At 42.8% G+C, this 21,469-nt stretch overlaps 4 protein-coding genes across 4 annotated transcripts; 1 reads left to right on the forward strand and 3 right to left on the reverse strand.

The window, feature by feature from the left end:
- Positions 1 to 9,463: 9,463 nt before the first annotated feature.
- On the reverse strand, positions 9,464 to 13,609 carry LOC113564840. Its single transcript, XM_026983717.1, has 3 exons — positions 13,480 to 13,609; positions 9,986 to 10,052; positions 9,464 to 9,920 (listed from the first exon to the last, which is right to left on the reverse strand). Exons 2-3 carry the CDS (start codon positions 9,995 to 9,997, stop codon positions 9,675 to 9,677), a joined length of 258 nt encoding a protein of 85 aa, XP_026839518.1. The 5' UTR covers positions 9,998 to 10,052; positions 13,480 to 13,609; the 3' UTR covers positions 9,464 to 9,674.
- A 2,003-nt stretch (positions 13,610 to 15,612) lies between these two features.
- On the reverse strand, positions 15,613 to 19,310 carry LOC6553461 (protein unc-45 homolog B). The gene is made up of 4 exons (XM_001979222.3): positions 19,096 to 19,310; positions 18,780 to 18,928; positions 17,430 to 18,722; positions 15,613 to 17,356 (listed from the first exon to the last, which is right to left on the reverse strand). Exons 3-4 carry the CDS (start codon positions 18,706 to 18,708, stop codon positions 15,792 to 15,794), a joined length of 2,844 nt encoding a protein of 947 aa, XP_001979258.1. The 5' UTR covers positions 18,709 to 18,722; positions 18,780 to 18,928; positions 19,096 to 19,310; the 3' UTR covers positions 15,613 to 15,791.
- An 11-nt stretch (positions 19,311 to 19,321) lies between these two features.
- LOC6553460 (dnaJ homolog subfamily C member 30) lies at positions 19,322 to 20,224 on the forward strand. The gene has a single exon (XM_001979221.3). It carries the CDS (start codon positions 19,457 to 19,459, stop codon positions 20,150 to 20,152), a length of 696 nt encoding a protein of 231 aa, XP_001979257.1. The 5' UTR covers positions 19,322 to 19,456; the 3' UTR covers positions 20,153 to 20,224.
- Positions 20,225 to 20,258: 34 nt separating this feature from the next.
- Positions 20,259 to 21,443, reverse strand: LOC6553459 (probable 18S rRNA (guanine-N(7))-methyltransferase). The gene is made up of 4 exons (XM_001979220.3): positions 21,258 to 21,443; positions 21,161 to 21,198; positions 20,540 to 21,105; positions 20,259 to 20,477 (listed from the first exon to the last, which is right to left on the reverse strand). Exons 1-4 carry the CDS (start codon positions 21,294 to 21,296, stop codon positions 20,290 to 20,292), a joined length of 831 nt encoding a protein of 276 aa, XP_001979256.1. The 5' UTR covers positions 21,297 to 21,443; the 3' UTR covers positions 20,259 to 20,289.
- Positions 21,444 to 21,469: the final 26 nt, after the last annotated feature.

Below are 21,469 nucleotides of genomic sequence, written 5' to 3' on the forward strand. Positions count from 1 at the left end.
GGAGTGCGAGGCGGTAACTGAACTACCTTGGTTCGCTCTGTTATTGCCATGTTAAGTTACATTCGTTAACATTAACCAACGGGAGAGCCAAAGCTTCGATCGACACTTGTGCCGCTGCACCTGTTACATTTGGTGAGTGCAAGAGAGAGTAACATCGCTCAGCTGTTGGCCAAATGTTATTCGCGAAATTTCCAAGGGAGAAAACCAACCCATCGCAGAATAACAATGTAAAATGAAAAAGAAAAGGAAGAGATAAGAAAGGAAGTGCCGCAATATCTTCATAATCATGTTTTTTCGTGTTCACATTTTTTCTGGAGGGAAATGTTAGCAATTTATAATGTGTTTTTCATCATTTATGTTTGTACATATGTATATCAGTACGCTGTTGTTTAAGTGAATGCAATTGGGAAAACGTTAAATTGCCATTACACATTTTATATCTCCCAGATATAAATATACAAATATATTTGTCGGATAGTCAAATTTATATGGAGGTAAAAATGTATAAATACCATGACATCTGATTTGGAAGCGACTGTGGTTTTGTTTCTTCCTAACTCTCTCAAGCCGTGGGATTTATCAATGAAAACACCAACTCCAAAGCAACAGCAAGCACAACAACAACAACCGGCACAAAACCCGCTACCGTAAGTCGAGAGAGAGAGAGGGAGCGAAACAAAAACAAGAAGACGGCTTGAAAAGCTCGCTGTGCTGAGAGCAAAAGAGCAAAAGGAGCTTTTGACACCTGCTGCACCTGCTCACCAACACCAAAAATATTTTTGGGAGGGTGACGATAGGGAGTATTTTGCTTACTTTGTTGCTTAAACTCGATTCATGTTCAATGTTTTCCTGTTCAATACATTTAAAAAACTAACAATATGAGTCAGTAATTATTATCCCTATTATTCACTATACATAGTTAGAAAATCGGTAGTAAGAATCCCAGTGTGCCACAGATCCTTCCGCAATCCTCACCCAATTCATACACACCAGACTTAGCTGCTTCGTGATCTTGCTCTTCCTTTTCTTTCAAATTTTCGATAACGCTCAACGATCGTAATTTTTGTTTCTGTTCTCAGCCGTCATTCCATTGATTTTCGCTTTTCACTTTATGCTCTCATTTAGAAAATTATTCACTCTCGGAAGCGATTTGATTTTGATCCGAGCTTTAAGATAGTTTCGCTAGATGTTGGTGTTGCATGTAGCTGCTGGTGTGGCTCTTGTTGCTGCTGCTAAAGTTATAACTGCAATTTAATTATATGAATTTTATAGTTTGAACACCATAAAAATGTCGGTCTTAATTGCGTTTTGGCAGTAACTGCGATTCCGCCACAGTCGCCGGGTCTTGTGCCTTGTTATCGGTTTACGTGACGGTATTTTGATTTTTATTATAAGAGATCCCCAACTCCGACTGCCACTCGGAGGTGACCCAAAGTTTTGGGCCGCTCCGGTTGTTGGTCCACCATTACCGTTATGGTTAGGCAATGAGCTCCGATTCCCAAACACTCCATAATACTCCATAACCCGGTGGGTGGAGCGGCCAGAGTTGGCGGTGGTGTTTGCGGTTGGCTTGTGGCGGGTTCATATGGGTTCAAGACTCAGGCGCAGCCATAAACACGCTGTTAAGTCAACAAGTACTTGGACTCGGGGGCAATCAATCAATCAAAGTGCAGTTAGAGTTGTTCTCGGACGTAAGACAACAACGAAGGCTAAAGCCATAAGCATCAAAAATAGTGTAATTATATGGGCTTCACACGGGAGTTGGCTTAGATTAAATATGGACACGAAGTGGTTGACTTGTAAATGTGTACTTGACCTCTGAAACTTGGCTATGGACAAAATCACCGTAGGACTAAGTATTAAATATCTTATCTAAGAGATAATATTAATTGAAACACTTTACTTTTACCTTCAATGAAACATTTGAGTAATTAAACAATATGCTATATAATTTTTATTGCAACATTTTTGTGAAATTTGTGGGACCAGTTAATTTTTAACTGCTTGAATTGTATTTTCCTCTCAGTCAGGGCGAAGCCCACCCATTATAGCCCCCATATCGATCAAGTGCCCCATTCAACTGACTCCTCTATCAGCTGCTCACATTTGTATCAACGTACCGTCGATCATCCAACATCCAATGGATGGATTCCACCCAAACATCAATTGGCGGCAATAAACAACCGTAAAATGTTTACAACCAGGCCGAGAAAAACCCACAAAACGCTGTCTCCCCATTCCAGACAATTTCATCTGATGGGCGGCAACGAACGCGCCACAAGAAGAGTTAGTGCTGGTGCATGGGGATGGGGATGGGGATGGGGCAGGGTGGGGTGGTGCAGTGAGGGGGTGGTGGTCTCAGCACCAGTTTAATTACAACCTTACCAGTTATGACAGACGTCGGACCCCCGATCTTCCCGATCCTCACAGAAGCAACGGCCACAACGACAACAGCAGCATATGTCACATAATTTCCACAATTAAAACTTATATTGAAGCCGTGCGGCATCAGCTGATGCAGTTGTTGGTCGGCAAGGGGGCGGGCAGGGGGCTGGGCAGGTGCAACAGGCTCCGTAGCCACACGCATGAGTAAAACGGTTGTTGTTGCTGCTGCCGTTGCTGCTGCACAGCACAACGGCTGCAACATGCATGAAATTTGTATTGAAATCCACCGAGAAATGGTGAAAAAGACTGCAAGATACTCCCGTTCTATGAAGACATGGGCAGTGCAACCCATAAGGTATTTAAAAAAACCCTTTTGAGAACCATGTGTTGAGTTTTATACTCTTTATAATACTAGGATGACCAAATTTAGTATTTACTCGTCTGCATGCGATTATTTTAATACAGGGTATCTGGAAACAATAAGAACGTTATTATTCCTGTTTTGTCTTTTAACATGTGTAAAAATGTTAAAACAACAGCTCTTTAAAGGAATTTTTTTTATTAAAATTACATTTACCTGGTGAAAATGAACTGTCCAAATTATATTCATTTATAGATTTTCAAATTCGCTTAACATCGGTGTGCTGCTACTTAACATGCAGGGTATCTATAGAATAGATTTGAGTATTGGCCCGTGAACTTATAATCTTTTAAATAGATCTGCTTTTCCAGTGCACCTCTACTTTAGCTTCAATACAGGCGACGTTGAGTGCAGACCAGCCGGTTAAGCGACAACGATAACAGCCACACAACTGGAGAGGATCAGAGGATGGAGCAGCGGAGGAGCATGAGGATGAGGACGGGCATGAGGATGACGACGAGGTTGGCCACAACAAGGCGTGAATGCCGCAAGAGGAGCTTACTGAGGAGCACAAGGAGGAGCAAGGGGCGAGTTGAGGATCCGGCTGAAACGCAACTTGGAGGCTGACTACATAATTACCGTTTTGGCCATGGCCGCTTGCCATTGTAATTGATGTTATATTAGAACATCATTTACGCAATTGCCGCAGTTTGATGTTGTTGCTTCTAGTAGCTCATGTTGTTTCTTGGTTTTGCCATGTAGATACCTCTTATTTCTGCAGCCCGAATTTTGTTCCCAGTGCTTATGGAGCTGTGTATAGACCAAAAGCCCCTATCTTGTAGACTTCAATTGGAAGCTAAAAAGAGCTCCTGTCTATCTCCTATACTGTATAGTATTATTTTATTTAACTTTAGGTTCATCGCAAAAATTCTTAGTTATTAGAGTTTACATTTTATTTTCGTTTATTAACTATTCTCTCTATTCTTTTTGCCTAAGTAAGTCCAGTCCTCATTAAATGTTCACTCATATAAATAGTATATTTTTATAAATAACTAGCTGTTACATTCGATTTCCAACATAAAAGCAAATCAGCACATCGTTTCAGGAGTTCCGAAAACCAGACAATCAACCTGCCTGACAAGTTGAGATTGAGTTGGCATTGGGTTTGCAATCCTGGATTACCTTGCCGTTGGCCATGGATGAGTGATGAACGACCAACTGCGGCTGTCATAAGTGGATGGCCTTCATCGAAATATAACGAACTATAAGCCCTTGAGTACCCTGGAAAATTGAAACTTAAGAAAAATCCAATCAACTGTGTGCTCGGGTGAAAGTAAATTAAAACTCCACATACTCGCAACTTCCTATTTACCCATTTAACAAAACACTGTGCACGCAAAGAATTTCCCAATCAAAGTCTGGACTAATCCACCTAGATGCCGTCCAACCTGTCTGTCTCCCAGCCAACTCTCAAATGTGTTTTGCCCGAAAAAGGTTCAACTAACGCAATGCCGCCGCCCATAAAACCAAAAAAAAAAAAAAAAAAAAGAGCCTGAAACCAAAAAGCAAACGCAGAATGCAGAATGGAGAACGCAGCGCCATCGGGCCATGATTGCCAAACCAAATAGCCCGAAAAAATACTAAATCCAAGCCAGAGACACAAAAAAAAGAACCAAAAGGAAAAACGGCACGAAACGAGGCAACATTTTTTACGCTTAAATGGCAGATTGTTAAAATAACAGAGGCGGCAACGGCACGCAAAATTGAACAACGGCATCGCCATTGCTCCCAGAACGGAGTGCGGCAGCCGGAGAGGGGTTTCCCAGCCAGAGGAGAGGGAGGCGGAGACGGAGGAGGGTCCATCCCACCGAGAAGCGGACGCAAGACCAGACCATCCAACAGGTGCAAGCCAAGATTAACGCAAAATTAAAGCGGAAAAGTATGACGCGCGCCGAGGAAGCAAGGAGCAGCCGAAAAGGGGAGGAGGCATTAGATCAGTTTTGTTAACCCAGTAGTGGGCACAGGGGTGCCTCACTTGCTTATATAACATCCTCACATCCTTGTTGTCCTTGTTTATATAACCTACACTTTATACCTTAAGGCAGAAGCTTTCTTAAATATAGTTATAGATATACATATTCATAACCAACTGTTCGAAATAGTTTTCGATTTTAGCTTAATCCAGGTAATCCCATTGGATTACATTGCAGTCAGGAAATCTCACCACGTGGAGCCCAAGGGTTAAAGGCGGACTGCGGTTCCGCCAAATGGCTAACCGAATGCAATTGCTACCGACTCCTTGCCCCTCGCCGCGGCGGTGGAAGCGCCATGCCAGAAAATCAAACGCGGGCCACATGCGGCAACTGGGAAGTTGCAACCAGCAAGCAGCAAGCTGCAGCCAGCAGCCAGCAAGCTGCAACCGCTGCAAGTCGCGCTTCGCTTTTGACTATATCATTAGAAGCATCATTAGAATCACTTGGCAGCGACTTGGCTGCGGGCAACGCCTCGAGTGGATTTTTGCTGCTGCATAATAATTGTTGAGCTCGCCTCATCGCGCGCGATAGCAGTGGCAGGCTGAATGTTGCAGGTTGTCAGTGTTGCCGGTTGCCGGTTGGCGTTTGCCGTTTGCAGATTTCCATTTTTCGGTATGCAGCCTGTCGATTTTCAGTTGTTGTTTGCCTTTTACACTAGTTCCCTTCGCTGGGCATTACACTTTTGATTAGCGCTTTCCAAGAAAGCCAAGAAATTAGCAGCGAGCAAGAGTGAGAACCCCACAGCTCCTACCTCTAAGGTTTAAATAAACGATAGAACTTACTTTGAAATTATGATTGCTTTCCTTATAGGGTATTGCTTGGGTACATCAACATAGACGAGTGCCAAAGAAAAGGCCCCATATTGCAATATTTACCCAAAGGTAATGAATATCAATCAATACATTAGCAAATAGCGTTTTTCTATGCTTGCACTAACTATTTTAGAATTGCATCCTAACAAAAAACTGAATACAACGATTAATATGTCTTGTTATTATTTTAACAAAATTAGACTTATAAACAAATTAAAAGATTCCTTTTTTAATTATGAGCTTAACTCAGTTTACCTGAGGCTATTAAATAGATTCTCATATAACTGATAAGATAGTTAGGCATGATATGCCCGGGTATTTTCAAGTCGGAAAACTCGCATATGGCGTGTAAACAATGTTTCTTCGTAGTTACTTCCATTGTTTGGCCCTGGCTTCCGGGGCCATTCGCAGTATCATTTTAACACGTTCGAAATGAGTCTAAGACTTGCATTTATTGCTTATTATGCTGCGCTTTTCTTTTCTAATCTACATCGTCGTCAGCTCTGTTTTAAACATCGCTAGAGACTCTGTGCATTTCTTATTTTTTAGCATCAGCTTTAAGCTGCGCTGTGGGAACAGACGGTTCTCAAAGCCACACACATGCCACGAATTGCGGCACGTAGCTGCTATTTAGTGGAGTGATCTAAGGCAATGACAATTGCTATAAACGACGAGCTAGTGAGCCAATCCTGCGAATTCTAATACGCCAAACTTCAAACTGAACATGGATACAGCGCATCAAAAATAGAGCAAGTAAATTACGTTTTTGGCTGCATCAACAAATTAATTGAAAAAAATCTTTAACCTTATGTCTTAATTTAGTTTCTGAACCATAGCATATGTAACTTTCTTTCGGTCGATTTGCTATGAAAAGAACTTACTTTGACGTTATCTATGAGTATTTAATTTTTAAAGCTACACAGATTATAATGCTTTAAGAAAAGTATGTCGTATTTTATAAAAGAATATTCATTTCTAATATATACAATTAATTTACTATACTAGCTTGCAGTCCTATGAGTGTGGTACCAAATGAGTGCTGTTCTGGAAAACACACCCTCATCTAAACTTACCAACCGCTTTCGTTTTCATGGGTCAATAAATTGATTGAAAATCCACTGGCGGTTTGATCAGGTTTCAGCCAACAGCGTGCCTTGACATTAAGCCCCATCAGTCTAGGGGCTAGGGGCTTGAACTTCATTAATTGGCGGGGACGAGGTGGGTCTGGGAGCCGCATTCAAGAGCGACTGCCGAGCGCCAAGAGTTGGGAGCAATGACTTTCCGCACAGCTGCAGTTTTTCCTTCTGCGGCTTTGCTTATCTAGCGCCCAACCGCCAACGCATTTGACAACATTTGTTTCCTCATTACTGGTATACTTGGCAGGGATTTCACCAGCCGGAGCTGAATGTTAATTGCGCGGTGCTGCGAGGAAGCATCTTGGCGGCATCTCTCGTCGTGCCAAAAGAAAGTGAAATGGAGACGGAGATGCAGATGGAAATGGAAATGGGAAGCGTGGAAAGTCGACAAGAGGTGAAGATGTCTGCCCAACCACCACAGGGTTCACAATCGGTCAGCTGGTGCTGTTTTCGGTTTTCCCGCTCATCAACCATTTAGCCAGGAGGTGCAGGAGGTGCCTTGGGGTCAACCGAATAATTTGGGCGGTCAACGAGTGTGGAAGCGGTGGACACGATCACTATGTGACGGTGATGCTGATGAAGCTGATGAGCAGGAAGACGGGACAGCAGTTTGCGGAAATCGGCGATGACAAATGTCCACAAATACTTCCTCAGTCGGAGTAGATGCACTTAAAATATGCAACAGGAAACAGGTTTTTAATAATAGATTATAAAAATCAACGACTTCTTCAATAGTTTCCTTCAAAAGTCTTTACCCAAACTAACAACTTTCGTAAATTCTTTAATCATAAATTAGCTCTGAGCACATATTTCCGTATTGTTATTTGAGATCTATATTTGTTGCAATGTTTCTGAATCCCTCTGCATGTTCAGTAAAATAATAGCGCAAAGCAAAAGGTGAAAAATTGGCTAGTGTGCTTCTTTGAGTCTGCTTTTGAATTTAGTGCTAATGCGTACAAGAAAGAGGCGTAACCACCGAAAAATAATAAAGTGCTAATAATTTCTGTGCAAAATTATGTGGCCCGACTCCAAAAAAGCGATCCCCCGGTCATACCGGAGTATGGAGTTGGCTAGGTGAGCGCTGAAATCCCAGCTGCAAATAAACAAGAAAGGCAACATGATCTAGGTGTATAAAACGGGTAGGTTCCCTTCCAAACATATTGATAAAAAGTGTTTGAAATGCAACAAAAAGTATGTTATTGCGAAATTTGGGGAAACTTTTGAGAACCACTAGTATTTTGGCTTAGGTGCACGCAATTTGAATTTATTTCCCCTACCCAATGCTAATTGTTTGGCATATTCGCTTGAATTTGTTGTTTATGTGTTATTGCGATTGTTTCACTTTTTGCGGCCTGAAGCTTTTACCATTGTAAAGAGATTGGTTTGGGCATCTGACAGATACACGAGCGTAATTAAGATTGGAAACAAACAATAAAACAAGTCTACGGCCAAATTACCTCCCACCCTCCATTGGCTCGTGGGACGAAGGTTGGCCAAAATAAATCAGCTAACAAGACCGAACAGCAATTAAACCAAACGCGAAATCATATTTTTTCTTTATGATTTCGTAAATATTTGTGGGCTGCTTGAATTGACGGGGGGTTATGTTAGCTGCCTATAATAATTACGCATAAATATTTGATGCGATTTTTTTCTTGGCATCAATTTTGTGTCAAGGATAAGCGGAACCACTGTCATATATTGGGGTTTTTGGATGCGCTTTGATTGATTGATTGATCCGTCTACGGGGCCAAAACAAAACGATATGCCAAAGAAAAATGATGTCTTAATGGGCGTTTAATTTGTCTTTTCGTTCGTGTGCAGCTTTTTAATGCGATTATTCAATACCACATAATATGAAGAGAACGAACGATCGGGAAATTTTCTTATCCGAAATAAAATGAAGTTCTTTTAAAAAGAAGATCGAACGCTGTCGCCGGTTTTCTCGACCATCAGATACCTGTTATAGTCAAAATTGTCATGTTATCAACATTTAGTCGGCATAAATATATTTAGAAATTGTTTTAAAATGTAAAATACCTACAAACAGGAGGACATGACCAGATCAGCTAGGCTAATAAGAACATTGTCGATAAAGAACATTGGACACGCATATTCTATCTCGACGGTCGGAAACGCTTGCTTGGCATATTATAAGCAAAATTCGCTTGCAGTTTAGGACGCATTGGAAACTGTGGCAAGCCAGCCATGGAAGCAATTACCACGTGGAACCCCTTGCTCGCCACTTTGGTTCCCTTCCCTCCACCGGTATTTGCTGGCGGAATTGCGGAGTAATTTGCAAACGCACCAATATCCAAGCCCAAGTCGCTGGTCAGCAATGACGACCTTAATTAGCGGCCAGAAGACGGCCGAAGAGGAATCAAAGCCAAGAACAACAGCAAATAATAGTCAAACGCACATGCTAGTTTGTGGGGGAGGGGGCTGGTGTGCGGCGGGGTAAGTGAAGCGTTCATCGAGTAGAAGGGCGCACCGCGAATTCTGGGAAACCAATTAAGGCGCCACTCGACGTCACGTTGGTTTCAAGTCAATGGAAATCTGAATAAATTCCAAAGCAGGACAAAACTTTGTTTAAAAAAACGGCCAAACTTGTCGTAATGAAAAAAGCCTAACCATACCAAAACTCAAATACAAAAATTTTAAAATGGAACCCTGAAACATTTGCTGAAATTTTGAAAGTAATAATTTAATCTACCAGATAACAGAGACATTTCAGTTTCAGATATGGCCGAAAGCTACTATTGTCATATTTTTGAGCTCGTTCGAATGTACTCCTTATTTATTGTGCACTTGATCAAAACATATCAATAATTTAATAAAATTTTCCGAATATTAAAATTTCTTTTATGGAAATTACACGTTTTTTACATTTGACATGGGGTTTCTTATGCCAGTAACCCGTTTTAATGTGTTAAGGAGAAGCCCTTATTCAACCTTTTCGGTTGGCGTGTAGATCTATGATATCATATTTAGAGACTCCAGCAATGCGCGGCGGCCCACGAGTTTGACTTTCATAGGCAACATTACTTTTCTGCATACCCTCGAGAATACTAATTCCTGCATGGATAATGCATCTAATATGTTCCAGGATGGTATCCACGTGCTCCTCTGCGCCGGGAAATACTGGACGAGCTGTAGTCCACTGGATGACCACAAGTAGACAAATTAAGTACTTCTGCAAATGATGATTAATATAGGCTTGTAAATTATGCTTAAGCAACTCTTTAATATGCTTCTTACCAACCACGCCATTGCAAGTTGATTTCAATATGAGTTTATTTTCACTTTTCAGTCGCATTTATAGGTTCTTTAAGAAAACACATTATATTACAAATTATATACATTATTATCGCAAACACTTTATGAGCAATAAATTATGAGAGGGAAATATGAAATCAAATGCAATATTACAATTTAATTACATAAAGTAACCCAAGTAGTGGTCGAAACTTTGAAACTTATGAAGGTAAATCATAGATGATCTTCCTAGCCCCAAAAAATTACCCAACCCCAAATTCATACGCCACTGCACTTGATGCTATCAGTAATTATTTGCCTGCGACAACAAAGACGGTCAGAGATATGACCCCAAGACATATATTATTGTTTCTTATTTGTCGAGGTATTATATACATATATTATACATTACATGTGTGTTGATAACACACGCAGTCTTGTTCTATTTGTAACCCAGCTACTTTTTTCTTACTGCCTTCGTTTGGAGCCAAGTGCACCACTGTGCTGGGAGCTTGATGGACCCCTCTCATCAATTGAGATATTATGAAATCCACTGCACGCCGCGCTTCCCCAGCGAGTGCGTGCGGTCCGCGTTCGCTAATAGAGACGCATTCATGTACATTCATGTATGTACATCCCTCTGGACCTCGCGCTGAGCCCGATGGACCCGAGCTGGAAAGGGAACTGATCTGAGCAGAACTGAGCAGAACTGAGCAGAACTGAGCATAACTGAGCTGGCATTGCATAGCATTTGCCTTGTTAATGATGTGCCGTGTGCGCTTTTAAATAAAGTGCCGCCCATTATAATGAGCCGAGCGCACCACGTCCAGTTCTTGCCTTTTCACCGCCTGCCGTTACACCGGAATAAAAATTGCTTCGGTTGGGTACATTTTACATTTTATCCAGAACTTGTGAAAATGCTTTACTTCAACTTTTCATGTATACCCGTTATCTTTAAATTCGAACTAGACGTACACAATAGTACAATAATACATAATAATTCTATAATAATTGCCGATAAATTGAATTAGAATGCTTTATTGAAATTTAACAAACAAGTATTCATCGCAGTGTAGTCCTTACCAACCCCATTCAGCCATCGTCGTCGACATCCCAATCTTAACGTCATAAAGGAGCGGCACACAGCCTCCAAACCCCTGTCCAGTTCATTTCTGGCCTACACATTTTGGCCCGATTCTGTTTGTTGGCCCTGTTCGTTCGGGTTCTAATGAGCGGCCCATAAAACGCGCCAAAGTTTGCTCATAAAAAGGATCGTCGCAGACCAATGTCGAGGCTCATATGAAACGAATAATTAAGGCTGCAAAACCCGCTCGACTGCAAGCAGCTATTAAACAAGGGGGGTAACTCAAACGAAAGTAAAAAATGTGTTTACATATCAAAATTACCAAGAATGAAAACAAGCACTGTCCTACAGTTCTTATAACTTAAGCATTTATAATAAAAATCTGTCATTTATTCTGGGAAATTTTGTGGACCATATTTTTGGAAGCTGTCGAAAGAATTATGTATATGCAAAATTCAATTACCAATCTAAAAGACCTGAACTCATTCATCGAAACCAAAATTTTAGGTGGAACCGATTTAGGAGTATCTTGAGATAGGAGTGAAGTAAATTAGTAAAAGTATTATTAATCTGAAGTTATAATAACATTTCTTTTAGTAGCGAACAATGTGCCTATCATGCGTGAGCTCATAAAATACAGATATATTTATACTTATTTTATGTATACCCAGAATATTTAAAAAAAAGATAGAATGCTATAGTCGAGTTCCCCGACTATCAGATACCCGTTACTCAGCTAGTGGAAGTGCAAACGAGAAATTTACCTATTTACTCTACGAAGGAGTTAACATGGTGAATTGAATATTCGGGTTATTGGGACCGACTTGTGATATTATATATTATCAGCGACACAAAGCTGGCAGCTGTGAACATCAACTTGAAAATTCCCATTTCAAATGAGGCGGAAAAGAAATATTATCGTTTTCAGCTGCTGCCTCAAGTCGCATCTTCTATAAAAAGCAAGCATTTACCATGGTTTCCAATCCAAAAAGGAAGGAAAATTAAATTTTTTCCCTGTGAAAATGCGCAAATAGAAAGTTGCCTCTCTCGCCCGCCCAGTGCAACAAAACAATTATGGCAAGGTGAGCGGTCGGTGGAGGGGATGGGTGGGAATCTGAGGCAAAACTGCAAGCTCAGCGAAAAGAAAGCAAGTGGCACAACCTTAATGACAGTGGGCAGAGCACAGTTTGGCCGACACTGGACCCCCACCTCGCATCTCGGGATCTTCGAGTTCCAGCCCCTTTTCTTGTGTGGTCGACAATAGTCATAACATAAACATTTGCACTCGGGCACTTGTCCACAAACGCACACAATCGCCAATCGCCTAATTATGGCCCTTCGCGGCTCTTCTTCTTCCAGCTCTGTGGGCCATTCAATTGATTCAAATGCCCGACAATCTTTTCAATTATTTCTTATCACCTACGGCAGGCACCAAGGCAAATGCACCTACACTGCCAGAAATCCTGTAGAGAATATTGATCCCCATTAAGCAATATTAAATGCATTTCATTATAAATGCAGTTGGAAAGTACAATGTGCCTTTACTGTTTTTTGCCAATGTCTATTTGATTTTAGGTTATCAATTTTATATTTTTAGCACAGAGAACTTTGCTCGAGTGCAATTTCCTGGCTCTCTGACAACATTGTTGCAAGTTTCCGACCAAGTTGCTAATGGCATTCGATGATTTTGTTGGTTTTGTCTTCATTCTGCCTCGAGCCTGAGATGCTTAGCATATTCAGCTATTGGAGGATCGAACGAGTATCTTAACGATCCCGGCCAACGACATTCGATTGATATAAATTTTGAGCAAACTTTCTGACTAACACAACAACTTCCCCTGTCTTTTTGAATAGTTCGGTCGCTGCCTGTTTTTTAGCAGCGGTCAATGCACATTTTCGGCTTTCAGCAAATTTTTGCGTTTAGCCATCGATTCGAACGCTTTTCGGCGGATGGCAGCAGTTTGATTAATTACCATGGCCAATGCGAAGGAAAATCGCTGTACGAGTTTTCTTTGGCGGTGCTTTGGCAAATTGTCCACAAGTTCCGGCGAAAAGGAAAAACTATTGACAAATGTCTGGCAGGGGAAAGGGGATAAAAAAGGCTCGACTAATTTGCTGTCCGGTAAAATCCAAGGCTTTAAATTGGGAAAGTTGACCGGTTGTGAAGCCAGCATTTTACCATTTTTCAGGAATTTAATGCTTTTAGAAAAGCCTAACCTTTCATTCACGTCGGTTAAATAAATGCTAAGGAAATTTAAATTTAAATGCTAACATGGTTAGTTTTCTCTTTAAAACCTTTTTAGAATACTGATTGCACTAATCATACCGGTTGCACTAAACATTGTTCGCCAGGAGAGGTTAAAAATGTTCGAATTCAAAATGTTATTTGGCTTTACATAAGGTCAAGCCCCACCTTAGAAATACTTCGAATTTTTTGTTGTCACGATATACACCATTTAATTCACACAGTTATCTTTCAGTTAGTTCGGCCAGCTTGGATTCCAAATCTTCCAAAAGGGAAACCACTCATGCAACTTGAGTTTACACCTGCACCAATCTGATGTCTCCATAACCGTAACCGTCTTACATCGATTCGACCGATCCGCCTAGCCACTTGCACTTTCAGCATCGTCATTCTACTCGCGGACAACTTTCATCTTTCATCCCGTATCTTTTGCTGCCTGCACTTTCGTTCAATCGGTCAACGCAACTTGGCTGGCGGTGTATCTGAATCTGTGTTTTTGTGCCCCAGCATCAGTATCCGTACACTAACAAAGCAAAATTAATTCAATTTTTGTATTTGTGGAATCAATATAAGGTGAAACAAATATCGCTTGAGTAAATTCTCTAACAATTGGGTACATATCAATTTTCCGTTTCGAGACTAGACAATCTCAAATCCAGGTTTAAATCAATCGAACTCGGTTGAGCATCGTTCGTTGTGTTTCTCCCAGTGCAAATTTGTTGCGTTGCATCGCCAGGGGGCACCTTATGATGCCCGTCGATGGTAATTTGCATATTTTCCGCATGCGCAGACGACTCGAGTCGGCCAGTTTATTAAACAAAAATATTGACATGAAAATCGGCTTTCGATTTCCACGGGACAAATTGTGCGGCACCACTGTTGCAGCACACTGAACCGCACCGCGCCACCAAAACGAGATTAAATGGAAAGTGAAGTTGCACATACGTCGCCAATCAAGACGATGAAGCTCTAAGCCAGAGCCTCCAAACCACAGTCTTAGCCAACTCTTTGCCACTCCGTCTGTGACTGTCGTCTGTGTAATTAGGACAAAATGTCTAATGTTGACCAATGCCGAAAAAGTAAATACAACTCGGTCCAGTTCGGTTTCGTTTTACGCACCTTAATGATCATCTAGCGGCCGGTGTTTGTTAGCCATTTAGTCGATGTGGCTTTAAGCCGATCAATCTGGCTGCAACTTTTACCCCGACTGGGAAAGTTCTTCCATTGCTTTGACCGAAGACGTCGCTATGTGGAATGTAAACAAAGATGGGATGAGGGTTTCCGACTTTTCTTTGGGAAATGCAATTTCACCCAATCCGAAACCGAAAGTTTCCGCTTCTTGGGGATTAAGTCTTGTACTATTTTATTTTCTTCATCGATTTCTCAAAGAAAAAAAAAGAGTTTCCATGTATTATAAATATGCTGAGAAATTCGATTTTCAAATTGAACAATGCATTTAAAATACTCAAAAAGTATATTTATTGAAAATTTTTGCCAATTTCAATTTAATTTTCGATATTTTCTAACACAGATTTTATAAATACATTTCCATGTTTCTATATGCAGTTTTAACCAACATCTCTTTCTGAATACCCACTTATTATTGACTTGCTGGTCAAAGTAAAGAAAAGGATTGCAGACCCAATGCCGTTAAATCTTGGTGGCTCCATGAGCAACCAAAACACTCGGCCATTTCCCACTGCGCTGAGCAAAACTAAATTAAAGCAATAATTATTTATTTAATCATGTTTCCTCGAGATTGAGCAATCCGCTGGAAGAGGTGGTCGGCTCGGAATTCCCGGCTACCTGACACTGCAACATCAGAAGCATCTTCTGCAATTATTTGTGCATTAGAGGAAGTCAGCTACCTTTGGCTGGCGACTAATGTCAGTTTAAGTGTGGCAATGAATAGAGGTAGTGCACCGGGGGAAATCGAGTCGGTGGGAAAACACTAGGCCAGCTTGCATCCAGATGCAGTCTGCAACCGGCGACTGGCAACGTGGTTGCTGCGCATGAAAGAATATTCGCATCAAGTCCTTCAGAGCCGTAGGAACTGTGCATCCACTTGACTGCCCCAAAAATGGCAGGCCCCGCAGGTTACCCAAGAACCATAAGCGCATTCTAGGAAAAGTGGAGAACGCTTTTGGCAATCCACAACCAAGTCACATTGAGCCACAGCAATTACGGTTGGATAATGAACAGGAGTCGCACTGCTAACCCACTTATACGCTGATTCGTCTGTATTACAAAGTTTATAATATAAAATATTGTGCCACCCACTAAAGAATAAAACGAACTACCTTTAAAAACGAACTGTGTGAAATAAATTCGAACAATATTTATAAAACAGTTAAGTACATTAGATATTTCCAAGCAATAAGTTAAGTTTCGCGATGACACTGTGAATACAGTAAAGAAGATGAAATGGTGGAGGAACAAAAGGCACGAAAGGGGAGACTACAGGTATATACGAATTTCGCTTAATCATCGATAATCTCTGATATTTTGGCATTTTCGGCAAACACATCGGGGATCTCTGCATCGTCGGACCGCTCGATGATCCTATAACGCTCCGCCGCCGCTAGGCACTGGATGGCCACCTCTCGGGCTTTGGCACGCGTGTCATCGGGCAACTGCCCCAAGCCGCTCAGCAGCTCCATAATGTCGGTCTCAAACAGCTTTTTGGCGATCGCCTCGCCAGCATTGATCATGTTTAGAATAACCACAATGCCACGATGCTGGACCGCCGGACTGGGATTGGCGATCAGAGTGTGCAGAATGTCAAGCCAGCTGGCGATGGCCAAGATCTTCTCGCAGCATTTGACGGACACTGAAGTAATAATGGCCAGAGCTCCGGCACAAGCCGTGGCGGTTTCCTCGTCCTCATCCTCGCTGAGCAGTGCCAAGAACTTCACTCGGTCGTTATTGCCCTCGAACATTTTAATGACATCCTCACTCATAACCAGATTACACAGACATTGGGCAGCTGCACGGGTGAGATAAAGATGGTCTTCCATCAGATAATACTCTATCTTGGAGACCCCCTGCTCCTTAATAATCCTCTGGCGCACGCTCTCGTTCATGCTGGCTAGATTGGTGAGTGCCATTAACGACTCAAAGTTCTCAAGCGCTGTGCAGTCCTGTTGCAAGAGGTTCAACAAGGGACGGATTACATCAAGCGATCGCTGGCCACTGAAAGATACTTCCGGATTAATGGTTATGCCAATCCTGGCCAACGCCTGGGTAGCATGTCGTTTTCCTTTTTCAGTGCCCTCAAGCGCCATACGAAGCAGCGTCTTAACGCCGCCTTCTTGAACCACTTTTCCTCGTAGCTCTTTCAGTCCACAAACCGCATTCAAGACCCTGGCAATCAGCTCCTGCGAATTGTGGCTTTCCGTCTTGGCCAGTGCACAAAGAGCAGTTGTAATGCCCTCATTTGCCAGCACTGTAATACGCTTATTGATAAAATCGACGTCGTCCAGCTCGTGCTCCTCCGGTATGTGTTGCTTAGCAAACTTAGCAAGTTCTATCATCTCAGGCAACATCTCCTGCTTCTCATACGCATTGCACAGATTCACAAAAGTGGTGACCACACCATAGAGGCAGGACTGATTTCCAGCGCGGGCCAAATCCATTAGAGCGTGAATGGAAGCCGTATCCTCAATGAGCTTCTCCTTACATTCAGCATCCAGTGTTAAATAAGCCAGACCATCGGCAGCCCAACGACGGATATCCTTATCCTTTCCAGGTTTTATCAAAAACCGACGGCATGCCTCCGCCAGTTTCAGAGCCGCTCCATCGCCAAATGGTCGGATGGCCGCATCCTGACCGCCATAGCTACCCAGCTTGCAAAGACCTACCAGGGCGCGTACTCGAATACCATCGTTCTTGGAGTGATAGAGCCGCTTTAAAATGTCTACTCCCTGCTCGCACAGAGCCTTGGCCTTGTCCTTTTTGGAGGAAGCGGCGATTAGGCACTCACAGGCTACTCGCTGCTGCAACTCATCATCGGTCGTAGCCATTGCTAGAATCATCTGCAGTATTCCTGTAACAAATTGATGTATATAATATTTAATTAGAAACCCCTATTATTTTCGAAATCATAAAATAGAACTCACCATCTCTGGCCACGACCTGATTGCCCACATCCAATGGACCGTTGAGCAGGGCAGTAATCGCAACGGTAACCCGCACCTTGGATTCCATATCAGGCGCCAAGAGCTTGTCCTTAATGTATTCGTCGATCTGGTCCGTGAACCTTGCCTTAGCTTCATCGTAGTACATGTTCTCATATATGCGGGCCAGGCAAACGGAAGCAATTGTGGATGATGAGCCGGTGATATTCATTGCACTCTCGTACTTATAATCCTCCAGTTCTGAGCACACATCCAGAAGACGGCACAGACCCCTGATCTCTACCAGGCGTTCAGCCCATTCCAGAGCAGTGTAGTGGACATTCCTGGTTATAAGCTCAATAACGGCATCTCTAGCCGCTCCAGAAATCGTGCGATCCGTGATACTATAAACTAGGCAGGTAAGGAGAGTGTCAATTTCCCGGTTGTTTCTAGTGCACAGCTCCTTGTCCGGCTTCGAATCGGTTTTGTTCTTAAGCCCAGACAGAGCGTTTAATATTGTTTGTAAGCAAAACTGGGCGGTGGACACATAGTCCTCGTGTTTCTGGTCGAGAACCCTCATGAACCACGGTACTCCCAGTTCAGTTAACACGCCCTTTGTACGCTCCACGCTATTTTCGCAAAGAGCAGCCACCAAACGCACCATATTTACATAAATGTCCTGATCCTTTTCCACCTTGGTTAGAGAGGCCACTTTGGCGATGCAGTGTTCCTTGTAGAGCAGTTCAGCGCCAGTCTGCTCTTTGCCCAAAACTACAAGGTTATTGGCTGCGGCGCGTCGCTTTTCGATGGGCGTGGCCAAATCAAAAGTAAGTTCCATCATCTGCTTGACTTTCGTGGAGGTCTTGGCATTGAGGGCTGAGCGCTCTTCCACGACGACGTGCAGCCTCTGGAGCATTGGTTGCACGGTTTTGTTGCCGGGATCCGCCTTAAACAAAGCAGTAGCGTCTTTGTAGGCCTCCTCGAACTTTTCCAGAGCCTCATACGCCTGAGCCCTACGGAACAGAGCCTTGGGATCGCCCGGAGCCGCTTTCAAGGATTGAGTGCAGTCCTCTACGGCGTTTTCATACCTTTCTAGCTTCAGATACGCAGCAGCCCGATTTTTATAGAAAACCGGCAGCTCCTTGTGCTTAGAACCCGACTTAATGGCATTGCCATAGTGCTGCACTGCCTCCTCCCAGCGGGAAGCTTTGAACGCCTCGTTGCCCTTATCTTTGTAGGACCCCGCGTCGGACACTTCCTCGCTATTGATGGTGTTCGTCATGGTTACACAATTTTCTGTATAAAAAGACAAAAACTATAGCTGCAACTTCTTATTGATCACGGATGACTCACTATTCAGTTCGGTTTTGTGCCTTCTGGCCTAAATTTCGACCACCAGAAACTTCTCGATCGCTCTCGAATACACACAGATACAGTTACAGAAGGTTAGCGGGAAAATCAAGCACGCTGCGTAAGATAATTGAACCGGCTGCTGCCCTGTTCTATATATAAATACAAATTGAGAAGATTCAAACCAAAATAGTTGCAACAGTTGCCATTCGCAGCGAATCAGACAAACAGCTGACTGGGTCAGTGGAGTTGCTTCTTTTCAATACAGCCAAAACAGCTGGTAAATTTTAACTTTAAAGTTAAGCACGCAAATAGTTACCTCTTTAAAGGATTACAAATGTTTCGTTATAAATGTATGTGTGCACTTCTGTTGATTCTGTATAATAAGTTTGTGACATAGTCGATAAGTCTATAAATATTTTCCATCTATCGTGATATTTTAAAAATTGTGTTCCAACTTGTTTATCAAAATTGTTAATGAATTAATTTCTTGCTCTTTTCCTTTTTGCAGCTGATTTTTGCTTTACCCAGAACCACTGGTTCGGCATATCGAACAATCGATAACAACGCTGGCGAGGGTGAACAAGTTCAAGTTCAAACAGCTGATTCGATTTGTTTTTAATTTTCTTATGATATAACGAAACCAAAACAAGTGAAGCGGGCGAAAGGGCATATCCAAGATGTTCCAGCACAGCCCAATGATGTGGCGACCTCTGCTTCTGTTGCGCGGACTCCACCTGGGTCAATGCCACCAGATGAGCCACTACGACGCACTGGGAATCGGACGACAGTGCACGCAGAACGAGATTAAGGCAGCTTACTATAAGCTCTCGATGCTCTACCATCCGGACAAAAACCAAGGAAGTGAGAGCGCTGCCAAGAAGTTCCGGGAAATCAATCAGGCTTATGAGATTCTGGGAAACTATCGGCTGCGTCGTCTGTACGACAAGGGAATCGTGCATACGGCGGGTGCCCAATATGCCCAAGATATCAAGGATGCAGCGGAACCCGTAGTCGAGGACGATGCGGAGACTAAGTTTTACAAATCGCGTTTTCAGAAATCGCGTGTAGCTGACTCTGATGGCCGTACGCCCATCTATGACTTCGACGAGTGGTCCCGAAACCACTACGGCAAATCATTTGACCGGAGACAGGCCGCCCAGGCCAAATACGATCGAATTAAGGTGCAAAAAGAGACCAACAAGATGTCAGGCCAGACAGACATTGTCTTGCTGTCCTTTATCTTTGCCGGAGTAGCCGTATACCTGATGTTCCTCGCCGAGAGCTCCTACGACACCCCCAAACAGAGGGCGGAGGAACGACACAGACGCAATCAAGAAGAGCGAGAGCAAAAAGTAGTCGGGAAGCAATCGTAGAGTTCTCTAGTCCTCAGTACATAGACTTAAGTTAAATGAATTAAATTCGATAATATATTTTTGTGAATAAGAGATGTGTCTCTTTCACTTCGGATGAATAATTAACAGCTTGGTAATATTAAATATAAAAACTTTATTTAAAATTTGCCGCTGCGCTTGCGTGCAGTGTACTTTGTGTCAGGACGGGTTTCCAACCCCTGGCGACGTCGACGCTCCTTCTTGGCTAGGATCCAATCACGGGATTTCTTAGGGGCTTTTCCACGAGCCTCACGGCAAGCATCACGTTTCTTGATGTAGTTAACACGACGTTCCTCTTCAGGTGAACCTACAAAAGCAAAGAAAAATAAGTAAAGGAATTATTATTCAATAATTGTTATTAAAACTAACCCAAAGCCTTAGGCAACTCAGCAGATCCTCCAGTCATGAGCACCAGGTAGTACTTTTTAGCCTTGGCGGAGTTCGGATAGTCGACAACCAATCCACCGTAGAATCCTGCCTTCATGGCTTGTGAGGTGACCATCTCGATCTGATCAGAGTTTTCCGGATAAAATTGGAAGACAGCTCGGGCGGTACGTGTCAGACAGGAAAACAAGGTGGTAAAGAACTTCAGCAGGCGCTTGTGCGGATTGTGATACGACTTGTCCGCATTGCAGAGCCACTGGAGTGCAGAGATCGAGATGGCGCCGTCGAAGGTACCCGGCTTAAAGGGCATTCCCTCTCCCATGTCCCCGAGAATCACATCCCCAGCTACCTCGCGTTCCACGGCGATATCAAGCATAGACTTTGAAATATCTATGCCGATCCACATGTGTTCGCTGTCCTCAAGAACGCTTCCTGATAGTCCAGATCCGCAGCCGATATCCAAAATCAAGCGACACTCATCATCATCCGGGAGCGCCAATAGTTCCAAGGCACGTTCGGCCATTTCCACTTGGATCTCAATGATGCGGGTGCTAAAAAAGGTGAAGTTCTTATGAGTTCGATAATTTATTTCATTAAATTACCCACTTTGTGGAATATTTCTTGGCCTCATCATCGTTGTAGAACTAGAAGAATTAAAAATTACTTAGGGTTCTCTTTATGGCCAGTACGTGGCAATGCTCACAATTTCTGGCGGCGCCGAATGCTCTGGTCTTCTGGCCATTCTCTCTGTATTATATATCAGCAATGTACAATTTATCTATGCAATGAAATTCAGATGCGTTTTAATAAACAAAAAAAAAAACTCAGCGCACGTGCAATCAACAAACATCTGTTTGTCATTCACAACGAAACGTAGGCAAACGTTTCGACTATCGTCATCGGCCAAAGTTATCG

This window comes from Drosophila erecta, unplaced genomic scaffold (assembly GCF_003286155.1).
Source record: "Drosophila erecta strain 14021-0224.00,06,07 unplaced genomic scaffold, DereRS2 tig00000000-arrow-pilon, whole genome shotgun sequence".
Taxonomy (NCBI): Eukaryota; Metazoa; Arthropoda; class Insecta; order Diptera; family Drosophilidae; genus Drosophila; species Drosophila erecta.